Here is a 15,803-nt window from a genome sequence, read left to right as displayed (position 1 = left end):
TTACATTTTGTATGGTAAAAGTGGAGTAAATGACCATTGCAAGATCGTGTTTAATAATTAAATCCGCAACAGCTCACAAAGAATTTGTGCATCTAAACTTTATTAATTTGTTCACAAATTCATTTAATTCAATTCGTCTACTTAGATACTTGTAAGAACTAAGAACTACTTACGGTCACATTTAATCACAATAAAATATCTAAGATGGTCAAAATAAGACGGTATTTAGATATAAATATTCTATCTTTTCCCCAATACCAAATCCTTTTAGAAGTAGTTCTTATTCATGGACATGATCGTCTTTTTTTTTAGCCTTTATCAATTGTTTTTCTACGTTTGGTCAACCATTTATGATTAATAAAAAAGAGTGAAGACCTTTAATCAATATATACTACATAAACTAATTCTTCAGGAAATTGATTTAACTACAATAAATGATGTTTCTGCTAATAGTGCTAGGTACTGAGTAAAGAAAATGTCAAGAAAAATAAAACAGAGAAGATATCTAATGATGGCATTATCATCACACATAAACAAAATAATACTTCAATATTATTGTATTCTATTCATTTTTTACAAATGTTAAAATTTAGCAATATTTTTGTTCCTGCTCCACGTTACATTACAATCTTCGGGTACCTAGCATAAGCTACGTGAGCCATATCCGCATGAAGTAATTGATGCATAGATGGTGGTGGACGATGTAATATAACCAAGTTTTGGTTTTGCTTTCTTCCTAACTTTGACAAGTGATCTGCGCAATTATTACCTTGTCTCAACGTATGAAGTAGAGAAATCTTGAGCTCTGACATAAGACGCCTACACTCTTCTGTTATAACATGATCAGGATGATTTTCGGCAACATCTCTCACATGACTTTGCAACATCAAGGTATCACTTGAATCGGTTTCAATAATCACTTTCTTCGGGTTGTAATTTTCTCCCTTGGTTACGCCGCTGTGTATAGCCCACAACTCCGGTGTAAGGCTTGACGTCGCTCTCACACTAAGCCACCCGTAGAATCCTCCTAACCACCTTCCTTTATGATCTCGTGCAACGTCTCCGAAACCCACTTGGCCTGAATTAGGCATAAAATTGCCATCTGTGTTGATATTGATGAACCCTGAAGGAGGGAAAGACCAACTAATGAAGACAGGGGCATCCCGCTGTCTGATTGTTAATTAAACTGACAAACTCTAGTTGTGTTTTGAATTAGGGGAAAGTGAATATTTTGCCCTGCCATAGTTATTATTAGTAGGAAAATGAATTATATTGGACGTCCTTACTAAAATTACTAATGAGATGAAAATATGTGAAATGAAGTTGTGATACTACGTCCCATCCTAGGCGGAATGGGAGTAGCAAATTGTCGAAACATTTAATCACAATCCTAAATGGTTTAAGATTAAACAAAGTGGAATCGGTGTAAATTTGGAAACATTTAATCACAATCCTAAATGGTTTAGGTTTTTAAGCAACAGTGAACCTGCACGGTAACTAGTATACTAATTAGCAACATAATAACCATTTTGGAAACTTAACATGTATAACGAAGTTCAAGTTGTAGTTTCAACGGAGAAACATAGCACTGCCAGATATGTTGTCGTTCGCTAACTTCCTCTAATTGACACACCACTATTCTTTATACTCCTAATGAAGAATTATAAAGTCTCAGTTTCAAATTTTAGCGGAATCAAAATACTAGATAATTTCTTTATATCTGCCTAAGCCTTGATGTACGGAAATATCGGATACTTGTGCTACTGTGACGTAGCAGGCCGGTATGATAGTCAGCGCAAACTGACCCGAAAACCACTGTCATAAAAAACTAGTACATATAATTTTGTCTGTACTCGTTTTGTTCTGATTGTATGTAGAAAAATAGTAGGAGATCCAAGAGTGTTTCTTTCTTCCTTTACATGAATGCAGCAAATGCGTAGGAAATAGGAATCGTGAAAAGAGAAATTGAAGGAAATATAGCTCCGCTAATTGTATCTACTCAGGAAATAATTATCTGTTTTTTACTTCTCTAAGTTGGCGTTTGGCCATAGAAACAAAATAGTTTTCACATTATTTGAAATATTTGAAGTTGGAGTTGAACGTGAAGTATGTTAAGTTATAATTTTTACAAAGAATATTTAATTGTTTGAATGTACGGAAAGTGAAAAAAGTAAAAACAATGTTTTAGGTGTTCTTCAAATTACAAATACAACTTCAAGTTGAAATTTTCATAGCGAAACACTGGTTTTCAAATAAAGTGCAAAAAAATTCTAGAAAAATGTGAATAATTCAAATGGCTAAACGGGCCCTAAATTTTCTAATTTGCTTATTCATATGTCAATATTCGGTCAAATGATGCTAAAATACTCTTTAATTCTGTCGTTTTCTCCAAAACAGAATGCTACTGAGAAGAACATTGTTTTCACAGTTCTAACATGGTTGGTTGGAATAGAAATAAGCATCACATCAGAAGCAAAATTCTTTCATTCAGGAACAGAGAGACAGAGTTTCAACAATAATGTTACAACATTCAAAGGGATCCATAAAGTTTCATGATGAAGTGACACAATTCTAATTTCCAGTTACTCAGTAAAAATGGATTCCGTCTTTCCAAATTTCGGACACTGTCCTCGATTAATCTGTATCCTTGTATGCTATCCGGCTGTAGAAATCTTCTCAATGTCTGTCACCTTTGAATAGTTTAGTTGTATTCGTTCTTTACATCATTATACACCAAAATCGTATTAATATGATCCGCTACAATGGAACCTTCCTCAACCTAAAAATAGTACCACAGACAAGAAATTTTAGCAGGACAGAACCAGAACGAAGGGAAAGAGGCAGAAAAAAACCATCCATTTCTTGCTTCATTAATGAATGAAACTCGTAAACGGTAGCAGGGCTATCAAGTATGTTCACTCAAAATAAATGCTGACCCTGTAATCGAGGGGAATACCATCAGCTTCATCGCATCAGAAAAGAGTTTATAAATAAAAACTGTTTAAAGGCAGAAAACCAGAACAAAGGAATGATTTATTTTCAAATTTTGAAGTTAATAAGTTTGATGGCGTCCTATTGTAACTTCCCTTCTTCCCAAATTACCTTCTCTTTGGAACAAAATAACTCCCAATCTTCCTCGATAAAATGTTATGCTCCCATCCATTCGCACATTCAAGAAGTATAGGGTAAAATCTTTATTTCAGTTCTAGACTTCAAAAGATCATTTATTTCAGTCAACAAAATCTTTTATGCAACGGCCATAATGCTTGGCTAAGAGTTCGAAGCTAAAATTTACCTCGTTTCAAGCTTTAAAACAAAGAATAGCAGAAGCTAGATATACCATGGATTCAAATAATTAATCACAAAGAACAGAGAGTGATGTTTACCTATCCCCTACTACTGTTTCCCATAGTCTTTTCCACGAGCTTATTAGCTTAGCAGCTGGCTGTAGACTTAGCCCCTTCATTGTCTTCTCAAATGTCGGGCTCATTTCCTGAACAAGTTTGATTGATTCTGATAGCCGATTAAGGAGGTTTACCAGAGCAATCACTTCATTTCTTTGCAACTGCAGCTGTAAAACACAAAAGGACATAGACAGAAAGACTAAGAAATACTGGCCATGAATAAGACATATTTGTTCCAGACAGAGGTCTGCAGATGAAGACAGACAAAAGAAAACTCACATGTTGATCAGGACGATATTCACCATCAACTGAGAAGAGAATCTTTAATGCAGTTCCAAGACCAAGAACCTGGAGCTTTCCCCACAGTCGACATTTCTCACATCCTACACAATCCATGAGAGCACTGCAACACGAAAAGTGCATAACAAATTGTTCAGTCATATGGTAAACTAAATAATCGACAGCAGCTTGTGAACAACACAACCTCACTAAAAATCATCTTCTGTAATCTTTCAAAAGCTAAAATATATGCTGACATTTGAATAAATGGGCTGAACTACAAAATGCACTGATACAGTTGACTCAAAGTAAGAGGCAAAAGGGGGTTAATGCAGCATGTATAAGCAAGATAATAGCCTTTAGCACCTTTCTTTTCTGAATTTATGAAATTAACTTGAGAGCAGTTCAATTGAAACCTGATATTCCTGAATTGCTTTTGAATCTGCTGCTTTAGCTCAGGTCCACTTTGGCCTTTCCACAGTTTAGCTTCGTCAAACGGAACTGGACATGCAGCCTGCAGTTTGGGGTTGTATAATAGCTGCCGCATAAGGGACTGTGCTTTCAGGTCTTCCTCAGCATTACCAGTATCATACTCAGCCTGCTCCAAGTAATCTTTTGCCTGTATAGCATATCAAGAAGGAGTAGATAACCCAATAAATAATGTTTACAATGTTAACATTCTGGGAGTTACCAAAATAAAGGCATATGGAGCGAGTACTCACTTTTGTTACAGCTCGGAGAACAAAGAGGAAAGTAAAATACAAGTTTCTGACACGTTCAGGATATTGTAGAACACGATCATACATCAGCTCTGGATTTGTACCCCACTGAAATTGCAGCAAAGCAGTCAAGTTCCCTGTTAAAGTGCTCCGAAAAAGCATAGTTCACACTTTTGCAAGTGCCATTTATCCCTTTTTTGGCAAGGAATAATAGAAAACACGCTATATATTAACTTCAACTAACCAAGTTTTTAGTTTCATCAAGCAGGTAATCAGCTGCTATGTGTATTGAGATTGAAGAATGGAGACCAGATATTAGCTTGTATAAAACCTTTTTCTCCTGGCAAATCTCTCCAGATGCATCTGTCCATAAAATTGTTAACTTCCTTGTTCAGTTCACAATGATAAACGGTTCGAATATGATAATAGTTGGTAAAGACAATACTGCACCACAAGGGGAAGTAATTTGCACGAGTACTAGCCGACTTCATTAATTTAGCATCTTAACTTAAGAGTTAAGATGGTATTTTTCAAATTTCAACCTCTGAATGTAACTTTACAAGTACGACTCACAAGAATATTGGGAAAAACAAAGGTTTTAACCGATTGAAAGGATCATTGACTCACATTTCGGGCAGTTCTCTGAATATATAGCATCCCATATTCGCCTGGCTGACGGACCAGTGTAACCAGTGTAACGCTCTGGGTTCAGCAAGAGATTGACATATGTCATCTCACCTGCAATGAGGAAGTTCGACAATTTAGTAGTAATCTAAAGAGAAACCTTCAACAAATATCAAAATCATACAAGGCATTATATAAGTTTTAAACTCCTAGTGCAACTTGATAAATCCAAACTTCCGTTGTCCTTCATCTTATGCTCAGTTGCTCACATAGTTGTTCATATGTGAAGACGTGAAGTCACCAACAGAAAGTCTGGAAAGATACACCAAGGTTCCAAACACGTTGAGAGGAAAACCCTTCCCCTGTGTATTGACAAAGATAGATCAATTACCATTATCTGTCTCATCATCAACTGTCCAAGGGTTATCTACCTCTATCCATCCCCTGAAAACCTTGGAGTCGAGAGTGCGGTCAACAGCTGCCTCTGGTTTTCCCTCTTGACATTTCAGATCATCAGCTGGAAGGCCAAGTGGTGGTCTCCTAAAAGATTCGGGGAATTCATTTTCTGGACATTCGCAGACACTGCAATCTCGTAACTTACACATACCATCATCAGGCCAAAAAGGGCAGTCACACCACAGCTTAACCTGCAGCCATTACATATAGTTTAGGTTGACAATCACGCTTTGACAATTTCGAATTAAAGATAGGCAGTATTGACCTTAGTTTTGGGCTTATTATAATAATAAAAAATAAGCAACCTTTTCCTTAGGCTTCGCTTGGATGTCAACCAAGTTCAGAAGTCTTTTCCTTGCAAATATAGGTTTGGGAAGAAAATGCAAGAGTAAAAAGAAGAAACCGTATTCCCTACAAGCTTCCTACATCTTTTGCATAGTGGAATAAGTTTTAAATTGATTTACCCACAACTTTCCTGATAACCAAATGCCACAAAAGTCAAAACAATTAACTTTGTAACACTATGTTTTTCCTCTCTTGGCAACCAAATCAACCATAGACGGGAAACTAGAGGAAAGTTCTCAAAACCATCTATTCTATTGAAAATATAATCACCAACTTCCTGCTAAAGATTTCTCTGTAGTAAGTATATATTCCTCAAATCTACATTTGCACTTTTGATTAAGCGGGCAAAATATGGTGCTAATATATATCAAAGAAGTGATACTAAATAAGCCACTCTCTTCATATTGGTTAGATTTTATAACACACCTTAAAGTATCTAAAGAAGGGAGTCGTAACAAGTCCTTGGAGTAAAGGATGTAACACAGCCCCATTAATTGTGTCAACTGTTTCATAATCACAACAGCAGTCTTCAATTATTCCAGTATATTTTCTAGAATCCTGCATTAAGATCAAGATAAAGCAAGCAGTCAGCGAGAATTGTATAACTCAGATAGCTAGAGCCTAGAAGCATGCACAAACATTTAAAGTTCCAGTAAGCATGAGACTCCTAAAAGCCAATTTATATAAAATTAACAAAAGGTACTCACAAGCAGCTGAAGGTTTTCTTGATTGCCATTAGATAAAACCATAAGTATGAGTAAACACTTAGAGGTCGTTTGGTTGGTGGGATAAGGATAATAATCCCGGGATAACTTATCCCATATAGAAGGTGGAATAAAATAATCCCATGGGATATCCTTGTCTATCCCATCCCACCAACAAAACAACCCCTAGATACAAGCAGACAACTGCACGATTGAAATATACCATTTTGGTACTAAAAGAATTAGCTTTACCCATCCACCATAAGAAAACAATGCGGTGATTAGCTTGCTCTGTTCGAAAGCTCAATTCTTTCATTAAAAAGCTCATCTTCAACAAGAATTGGTTTAGTATATTAGTTGATGAATGAAATTAATTTCATTATAGTAATTATCTGACCTCTTTTTATGCTTTCTATTGAGCCGAGGGTCTTTCGGAAACAGCCATCCTACCTTGGTAGGAGTACGGTCTGCGTAAACTCTACCCTCCCCAGATCCCACGTTGTGGGATTTCACTGGGTTGTTGTTGTTGTATAGTTGTACAATGCCAGAGTTTACAACATCAGCAATTGATATTTCCAATTTTAAGGACTTGTAGAAACTCCAGGTATAGCCAAATGTCTTCTTGAATACCATTGAATAAACCGAAATTATGATTAAATATTTTAGATACAAACAAACAACTGCATTACTGAATTATACCAGTTTGGTACCAAAAGAATCAGCTTTAGCCACCCACCATAACAAAACAAAAGGAAGATTATCTTGCTTTGTTCAAAAGCTCAATTCTTTCCTTAAAATGCTCATCTTGCACAATAATTACTTTAGCATATTGTTTGAGGAATGAAATTAATTTCATTATACTTGTAAAATTAATATTTCCAGCTTTAAGGACTTGTACAAACTCAAGGCTTATTTCAACATCAAAAATGTCACAATAAGCATTTGATTTGTGGATCACAATTTTTATAAGATCACTAATACACAAGTCTGCACAATTCTACTAAGGAATTTGAACAAGTAGTGATCAACAAGTCCTTATATTTCTCTATTAAAACTCAAAACTAAACAAGAATTGAGCAAAGAACCTGAATACAAGGGCACGGCTTCCCTTTGTGTGTATAAAAAAATGCCCAACCCAATGCTATTATCAACACCAAAATAGCCACAATTGCTGATCTACCCAATTTTCTTCCACTTCTCTTCCTCTCATTTTCCTTTTCCTTTTGCCCGTTAATTTCACTTTCTTCCACCATCACAACAACACAAAACAAATGACAAAACCCCTAAAATCTTCTTTTTTTTTTTTTTTTTTTTTTTAAAGAATTGAACTTTTTCACTGTTTGGGGTTACAGAAAATATCAGTGTCACTAAAGTTGGACAAAATCAAAGACGTTATATTTGAAGATCAATGAATATATGGGCTTAATACCGTGTCCTTTGGTGTAATTTCTTGGGGATGGTCAAACACCTAAGCACACAGATTTTACAACTACGTGGTCGTGAGAGTAGAAAAACATTGCAGTCGGTTTATGTGCGTTTGAGTGTCACGCGCGATAAGACCTTGCCACGTGTCATTTGAAAGAGGAGCATTGATTTTGCACTCGCCGAGAAGCGAGTTGAAGTTGTTGGGACTTGTTTTGGAAACGCTTGTAATTATACAAGGAAACATTAAATTGGATCCGTTTACATGTAAGTGACGTTTGTTAACCAATAGGAGCGGTAGTCTCTGCCGACATGGCGAACTGAATTGGAAAGTAACGTATTCCTAGCAATACCTTAATAAAACCATTTAATTGCTTTTTCACGAAGTTAACAAATCATAAAAATTTATACCTATATATAATATAAAATTAGACATAAATAAGGTGATGTACCATCTCTCTATAACCACCATTCTTATTTATCTTTTTTTTTTTTGAATTTTCTCCTCAATTTAAAATAATTTATCTGCTACATATTTAAAGCAAAAAACCAACAGTAACTCTCTAAATCATACCTTTTCCTTTAATGCTCCAGTTTCGCACAGCTTAAACAACACCAACATTCATAGAGTGTCAAGAATGGTTATTACCATTACGACCTTCCATAATCCGAATTTATGGACCATTACAATATTGCATAATAATGCATATTTATATCACACTAGTAAATTTGTCCGCGCTTCGCGCGATTATAAAAATACCAATAAGTTTTCAAAAAATGTTTTTATAAAATTAATTTAGATAGAATAGATAAAAAAAAAAATATTCATTGTATATGCATAGAAAGTTTAATTTTATTAGATTGATTAAATAAAAAAGATACTACTATTTGGAATTAGTTTTTAGTTGAACTGCATTTTTCATTATCAATTTCTTTTCTAAAGAAATGGTAAAAGAAGAAGAATTCTAATACATGCTTTTACTTTAAGTATCATTTTTCTTATATTCAAATAAGAGAACACCCGAATTCAAAGCTAAAAAAAATACCAACTTATTATTGGGTTTGTTAACTACCAAGTGCAGCAATACAAAGCAAAGGCTGAAGCCTTATCAGGCTTAAAATTTTCCAAACCTTTTTCTTTTGCTAAGTGAAGTACAAATCAACGTATAACTAACTTTACAAAATTATATTTTCAACTTAGAATATTTTTTTTAAATTAATTTCAACCTAGTGCTCACGTATATATGTACAATATTTGAGCCTACACCTTTAACATTCAAGAAAGTGCCGAAGACCGCCCTTGCATCAATTAGACTGTAGACACTCATGTATAGATGCATGTACAATATTCGAGACTAAATACAACTTTAACATTCAAGAAAGTACCACTTTTGCATCAACTGGACTATAGGCACTCACATGTAGATATATGTACAATATTCGAGCTTAGAAACCCCTTTAACATTCAAGAAAGTGCAAAAGGCACTTGCGTCAATTGGACTGTAAACACTCATGTATAAATATATGTGCAATATTCGAGCATAAAAACACCTTTAACATTCAAGATATTGCCCAAGGCCCGCACATCGATTGCCTATATACACTAATTTAAAATTAGATTGTCAATATATTAAGAGAGAATAGTCTCATTACTATTGACAATAATCAAGTAGTCTGTATTCAATTCAATAAGTACTTTAAAACTTTCACTTCCACCGATAAATATTTAGTTCAATAAGCAGTATATCACGAAGTAAAGTATGAATACTTGAGATTTCTATAGATTTTGACCATCAACTTCTAGAACTAAAACGGAAAAAAGAAGGCTAACAACTAACAACAAACCACAAACGTGTGTTGCAATCACTCTACTCTTCCACATATATAAGGATAATGAAGATAATAACTTCATAGTAAGCAAAAGCTGATACAATTTCCAAAATAAACGACAACTTATAACAAAGGACTCATTAACACCAATTTTCTGATCAATGGCAATAAAGATTTTTTAGCATGCCTTTAGCGAAAACACAACTTAGTAATAGTTTGACGCTTGTCTGGATCATCCTTCACCTCAAAGAACAATGAAGTAATTAATAATGAAAGACGGTTTCCAAACAGATAAAAACTGAAGTGCAATTTATACAGCTATTGAAAATAGTAACATCTCTATTTGATACGAGAAGAGAACTAAAAATAAAAAGGAATTACAGGGGGAAAAAAAACACTCTTGACTACTTCTTGTGGAATTTATATTCAAGTAAAAATATCAAGGGTCATAGAGACTACCGCAATGAAATCGTTAAAGACTACCGCAATGAAATCATTCTCACTAATCAACTTTTGTGTCAACTTGATAGCTTATCCAGGGCTTATTTTCCTAGAAAAATTACAAACATAAGTCAAATTAAACTTGAAATAGCTATGTCTATGAGTAGAAAGATATATGATAAAAGTATTTATCTTATGTAACTTACCTTTCAGATAAAAAATTTCCACCAGAGTGTGGATAAGCCTCATCATCTTAAAATATTCTCATCACAAAATATATATAGTAATATTTTCTTCAAAAAAACACCTTCACTTAGATTAGAAAAAAACCTTTTCTTTATAAGGTGACATGAAAATTCAAACAATAAGATCGTAGAAATTAAGGAAGAGTACAATCAAGAAAATAAAATAAAATATGTTAAGCAAAAAGTAAAAAGGGATTAAGAAATAGCTCTGGTCAGCTTCCTTGAATAAATAGATAATCTAACAAACAAACAAACAAAAGATCATATACTATTATACATAGGTGCAACTAATGGATGAAAATGTAGAATGCCAAATTGTTGTTATATTGTTTGCTTTTATACATAGAATGGTTAAAGAATACAAAGTGAATACTACATTAATATACATTAAAAGTGAATACTACATTAATATACATTAAATTAATACAAAGTGGAACGGAAAGTAGAGAAAGAGAAATTAAAAGGGATGAAGAAAGTGGCTTTTGGAATGGTTAGTAACGTCAAAGGAATAATGGTTAGTCATTACATATAATTACACAGAATAATTGACATTAATCATAGAGTAAGGAAACAAAAATATTTACAGTTATTATGGAGAAAGGAAAAAAAAGACAATGAGAAAGCAAAGGGACGTACTGATGAGGATTTGAAGAGCTTTAAGATCTAATCAATATGAAATAAATAATTCAACATTGAACGGATAAAATGAGTGATTAGTTGGAAGAAAAATAGGGAAAATAAAAGAAAAAGCCAAAAAAAGGAGAAAAAAGATAAATAGGAATAGAGGTCATAGAGTGTCACATCACCTTGTCTATGCCTAACTTTATATTATATATAGATTTACATACTTACAACAATGCAGAGTGTTAAGAATCTATATATAATATAAAGCTAGGCATAAACAATGCTATGTAGCACCTCTCTATGGCCTATATTGGCATTTATCTTTTTTCTCTTTTTTTTTTTGGCTTTTTCCTATTTTTCTTCCAATTATGTGCCATATTAAAAAGATCAAAAAGTCATTTATGTAAGTGGATGCTCCAAATTAAATGAGTGATTTATTTCTCTCTAAGTAATGTTAATATTCTTAATCTCAAAAGTAACTATTAAATTAAAAATAAATATAAAAACCAGCCCATGTAGCGGTAATAACATGACCTCAATGTTAAGGTTTAATTGTCTAATTAAACATGATAGTTAATGCATATTGAATGTCTATGTTTCTTCATCTTCCCCTCTATAATTCCCCCTATAGTAAGACGTGGGATTATTTGTAACACATTCCAATAAAAGATAGGAGTAATTGCTCTTATATTTACCTTTACATTAAATTTCCGTAGCAATGATCATTATAGTTTTTTTGCATATATATTCTCTTCATTCCTTTTCTACAGAAGGTAATTTTCTTTGTCCTCTTTCCTGCTTATTCAATTTGTTTTAACCTCATGTCAGCTTCATTTTATGAAAATATCAAGATGGCTGATGGGTAATCTATATATAATACAAAAATAGACATAAACAAGGTGATGTGACACCTCTCTGAGCCTTGTGTTAGCAGCTATATCATCCATCCATTTTAGCTTCAATAGTTGTAACCCAAGAAAATAATTCTTCAACATTGCATTCGGGAAATTCTTCACCGAAAGTTAAACTATATATTTTTTAATAAGCTTTGCATAGTCACAATCTATATTATGAGATTTATGTGTTAATGAATATTTCGTATCTTGATTGAACTTATTTGTTTGTGTCGTTTCTCCCCGCATATTCAAATGGATCAAATTCTTTACAGGTAAAGCCGTAAAGGTATATGCTAATTTTTTTATTGAAAAATCTATTCTTTTGAATCCAATTATTACTTCTTACTCAGTATTTGCTGAATTTTGATAATTTGTGTCATGCCATAATCTACATAATGAATGCAGGACACTTGAAATCAATTCTTATTGGGTAAAGGTATATGCTAGTGTTTTTGGTTGAAAATTTTTACTCTTTTGAATCTATTAATTATTTCTTACTCAGTATTTGCTGATCAGAAGCCTGGACACTCTGTGATATCTATCTCGACATTGAATGTATTTCTTCCAAGGTAGTTATATTCAATCTCTGAATTCATGAATGTTTAAATTTGGTTAGGTATATGACTGCCCATGAACTAGATTCTTGTGACATATATTGATGCTTCTATTTTTTATTTTTTTTGCTTAAATGATTTTTAGAAGTTAAAACTAATTGCAATCTTAGAAATTTAGGAATATGCATAATAATAATTAAAAGAGCCAAAAACGTAAAACAAAAATTGAAAAAGAAGGAAATGGCTACCAGTACGAAGTACGAACCACGAACCACGCTCCATATATTAGGATTTTAAGCAATAATTTAAATATTTAATGATCAAAAATAAAAATATTAGATAAATGTATTATTATAGTTTATTGGTTCTTTTCGTACTCATAATAAATTTGTTTTCCAATTATATTGTTTGTTCTTTCATGTTCCTAACTATATTGGTACTTTTCGTATTCTCAAATTAAATTATAATTAATTAATGTGTAATAATATCTATGCTTCTTCATATCTTATAGTAATATGTTTTTACGTATTATTTCTTTAATATCTTATTATTTTAAGTTGAGGTATTAATTTTTTTTATTACTTATCTTTGTTATTAGGAAGTTAAAGTAAAAAGAAAAAAAGATTTGACATTTAAAAAAAATGATTGCGTAGGCAAGTAAGAAAGGAAAAAAAAAACGTTAAAAATAAGAGGGTGAAAAAAGAAGGAAATAATATAAAAATAATAGAAGAGATTCATTCAATTAGATACTTATATACATATATTAAATGTATAAAGATATAACCACACTCCAATTATACAGGGGTTACAACTGGTTTAGGAGAATAATTTGAGGCCTATTGAGACCAACGCTGATTCAACAGAGGTAATATCTATGCTAAAAGACGGACACATTCCCTATAACTCTATTATTTCTGAATGCATGTCCTTGGTAAGCGAGCTGGGGACATCCAGTGGTAAAGCAAGTCTACCGTGAGCAGAACAAGGTGGTAGATTTGCTCGCAAAAGAAAGAGTAGGAAGAAGCTTTTTGACAACGCGAAGATCATTGTAGTTCCTCTGGTGTTTGTAAGCGGCACTTTTTGGACAGACATTTTAGAAACTACTTATGAATGTGAAATTAGTTTTTGTAATGATCAATCTTTTGGAATGTCCCCTGTTATGTAATAGGCATAAGAGACCTGGATCCTATGTAACTATGTGCATATAATATATATGACAGTAGTGTATTCTATCAAAAACAAAAAAAGAATATAATTGGCTAAACTTGAAATATTTGAATTTAAAAATTAAAAAGAAATTTTTAACAAAATTAATGTTCCGATGTCTAATCCGCGCGTAGCGCGGATAGATTCACTATTTTATTTATAATTAGAGGTGAAAACTAACAAACACCCCATCATGCTCCCTACAATGGCTTAGTCTCTGTCCATTCATATTTCTTCTACAATCCTCCTTTTTCTAACTATTTAGAAGAGCCGGTTGGGCTCCTTTTTCGTCGTCCAACCGGCTCCTTTTTGGTCGTCATATATATGGCCCCATATATATATATATATTAAAAAATAACAACTAATATTAAAAAAATAAAAATTTGGGCTCGATATTAAACACCAACTAGTATTAAAAAAAAAGGGAGAGAAGAAAAAAAGTGGAACCCACCACATCCAAACTCACGGGAAAAAAAAAGTGGATCCCATATTAACAAAAATCAAGCAATATTAAAAAAAAAAAGTGAATCCCATATTAAAAAACAAACAATGTTAAAAACAAGGTACTTAGAAAATCAAACAATTAAATCAATAATGATGGATTCATTACCACATGCGTATCAACCCATTAGTGGAGCAAATGAAATTATTGTACAGCAACATACTTAAAATACTTATATATTAAAATAAGATAGAATTTAATTACTTTTTCATTTTTTCCTTACTCTAATAAATGTGAAAAGAGATTAATATCATAAAAGAAAAATTACTATTAAATGGAGATTAAATAATTAATAAGGTAAATTAGTGAAATTATAATTCTAGCTGACGTTTCCTTAAAAAATCGTGTAAAAAAACAACATAACAAGTAAAATGAGTTAAACAACAAATATTTATTAAAAAATAAAAAATAGAAGTTCTTCATGGACCCATATTAAACACCAACCAGTATTCAAAAAAAAAAAAAAAGTGGAACCCACCACATCCAAACTCACGGGAAAAAAAAGTGGACCCCATATTAACAAAATCAAGCAATATTAAAAAAAAAAGTGAATCCCATATTAAAAAAACAAACAATGTTAAAAAAAAGTGCTTAGAAAATCAAACAATTAAATCAATAATGATGGATTCATTGCCACATGCATATCAACCCATTAGTGGGAGCAAATGAAATTATTGTACAACAACATACTTAAAATACTTATAAATTAAAATAAGATAGAATTTAATTACTTTTTCATTTTTTTCCTTACTCTAATAAATGTGAAAAGAGATTAATGTCATAAAATAAAAAATACTATTAAATGGAGATCAAATAATTAATAAGGTAAATTAGTGAAATTATAATTCTAATTGACGTTTTCTAAAAAAAAAGTGTAAAAAAACAACATGACAAGTAAAATGAGTTAAACAAAAAATATTTATTAAAAATTAAAAAATAGAAGTTCTTCATGGACTCATATTAAACACCAACCAGTATTAAAAAAAAACGAAGAAAAAAAAGGTAGAACCCACCGCATCCAAACTCACGGGGAAAAAAAAGCGGACCCTATATTAGCAAAATCAGGCAACATTAAAAAAAGAAGTGAATCCCATATTAAAAAAACAAATAATGTTAAAAAAAAAGGTCCTTAGAAAATCAAACAATTAAATCAATAATGATGGATTCATTGTCACATGCGTATCAACCCATTAGTGGGAGCAAATGAAATTATTGTACAACAACATACTTAAAATACTTATATATTAAAATAACATAGAATTTAGTTACATTTTCATTTTTACCTTACTCTAATAAATGTGAAAAGAAATTAATGTCATAAAAGAAAAAATAATATTAAATGGAGATCAAATAATTAATAACGTAAATTAATGAAATTATAATTCTAATTAACGTTTCCTTAAAAAATCGTGTAAAAAATAACATGACAAGTAAAATGAGTTAAACAAAAAATATTTACTAAAAATTAAAAAATGGAAGTCAAAATTTGATAAAAAAAATTATATGTATTACTTTACTATTACTACTATATAGAAGATCCGGTTTATAGAGG

At 32.1% G+C, this 15,803-nt stretch overlaps 1 protein-coding gene across 2 annotated transcripts; it reads right to left on the bottom strand.

Annotated features, from left to right (window-relative positions):
* Positions 1 to 2,466: 2,466 nt before the first annotated feature.
* Positions 2,467 to 7,990, bottom strand: LOC132616894 (endoplasmic reticulum oxidoreductin-1). Of its 2 annotated transcripts, none has more exons than XM_060331652.1 (10): positions 7,617 to 7,986; positions 6,254 to 6,385; positions 5,418 to 5,673; positions 5,030 to 5,140; positions 4,647 to 4,765; positions 4,406 to 4,510; positions 4,100 to 4,302; positions 3,684 to 3,807; positions 3,387 to 3,571; positions 2,467 to 2,779 (listed from the first exon to the last, which is right to left on the bottom strand). In XM_060331652.1, exons 1-10 carry the CDS (start codon positions 7,782 to 7,784, stop codon positions 2,758 to 2,760), a joined length of 1,425 nt encoding a protein of 474 aa, XP_060187635.1. In that variant the 5' UTR covers positions 7,785 to 7,986; the 3' UTR covers positions 2,467 to 2,757. The 2 variants fall into 2 exon arrangements, with proteins under 2 accessions (XP_060187635.1, XP_060187636.1); XM_060331653.1 differs by lacking the exon at positions 2,467 to 2,779 and adding an exon at positions 2,798 to 2,937 and having other exon boundaries at positions 7,617 to 7,990.
* Between the last annotated feature and the right edge of the window lie 7,813 nt (positions 7,991 to 15,803).

This window comes from Lycium barbarum, chromosome 11 (genome assembly GCF_019175385.1).
Source record: "Lycium barbarum isolate Lr01 chromosome 11, ASM1917538v2, whole genome shotgun sequence".
NCBI classification, from domain to species: domain Eukaryota; kingdom Viridiplantae; phylum Streptophyta; class Magnoliopsida; order Solanales; family Solanaceae; genus Lycium; species Lycium barbarum.
This window is presented reverse-complemented; position numbering and strand designations above follow the sequence as displayed.

Excerpts from the sequence above, each read along its gene's own strand:
- LOC132616894 (XM_060331653.1), bottom strand. The coding sequence starts at position 7,784 with ATGGTGGAAGAAAGTGAAATTAACGGGCAAAAGGAAAAGGAAAATGAG. Across the intron at positions 5,674-6,253 it reads CCTTCTTTAGATACTTTAAG|GTTAAGCTGTGGTGTGACTG; the intron begins GTGTGTTATAAA and ends TAATGGCTGCAG. Across the intron at positions 4,766-5,029 it reads TTCAGAGAACTGCCCGAAAT|ATGCATCTGGAGAGATTTGC; the intron begins GTGAGTCAATGA and ends TTTTATGGACAG.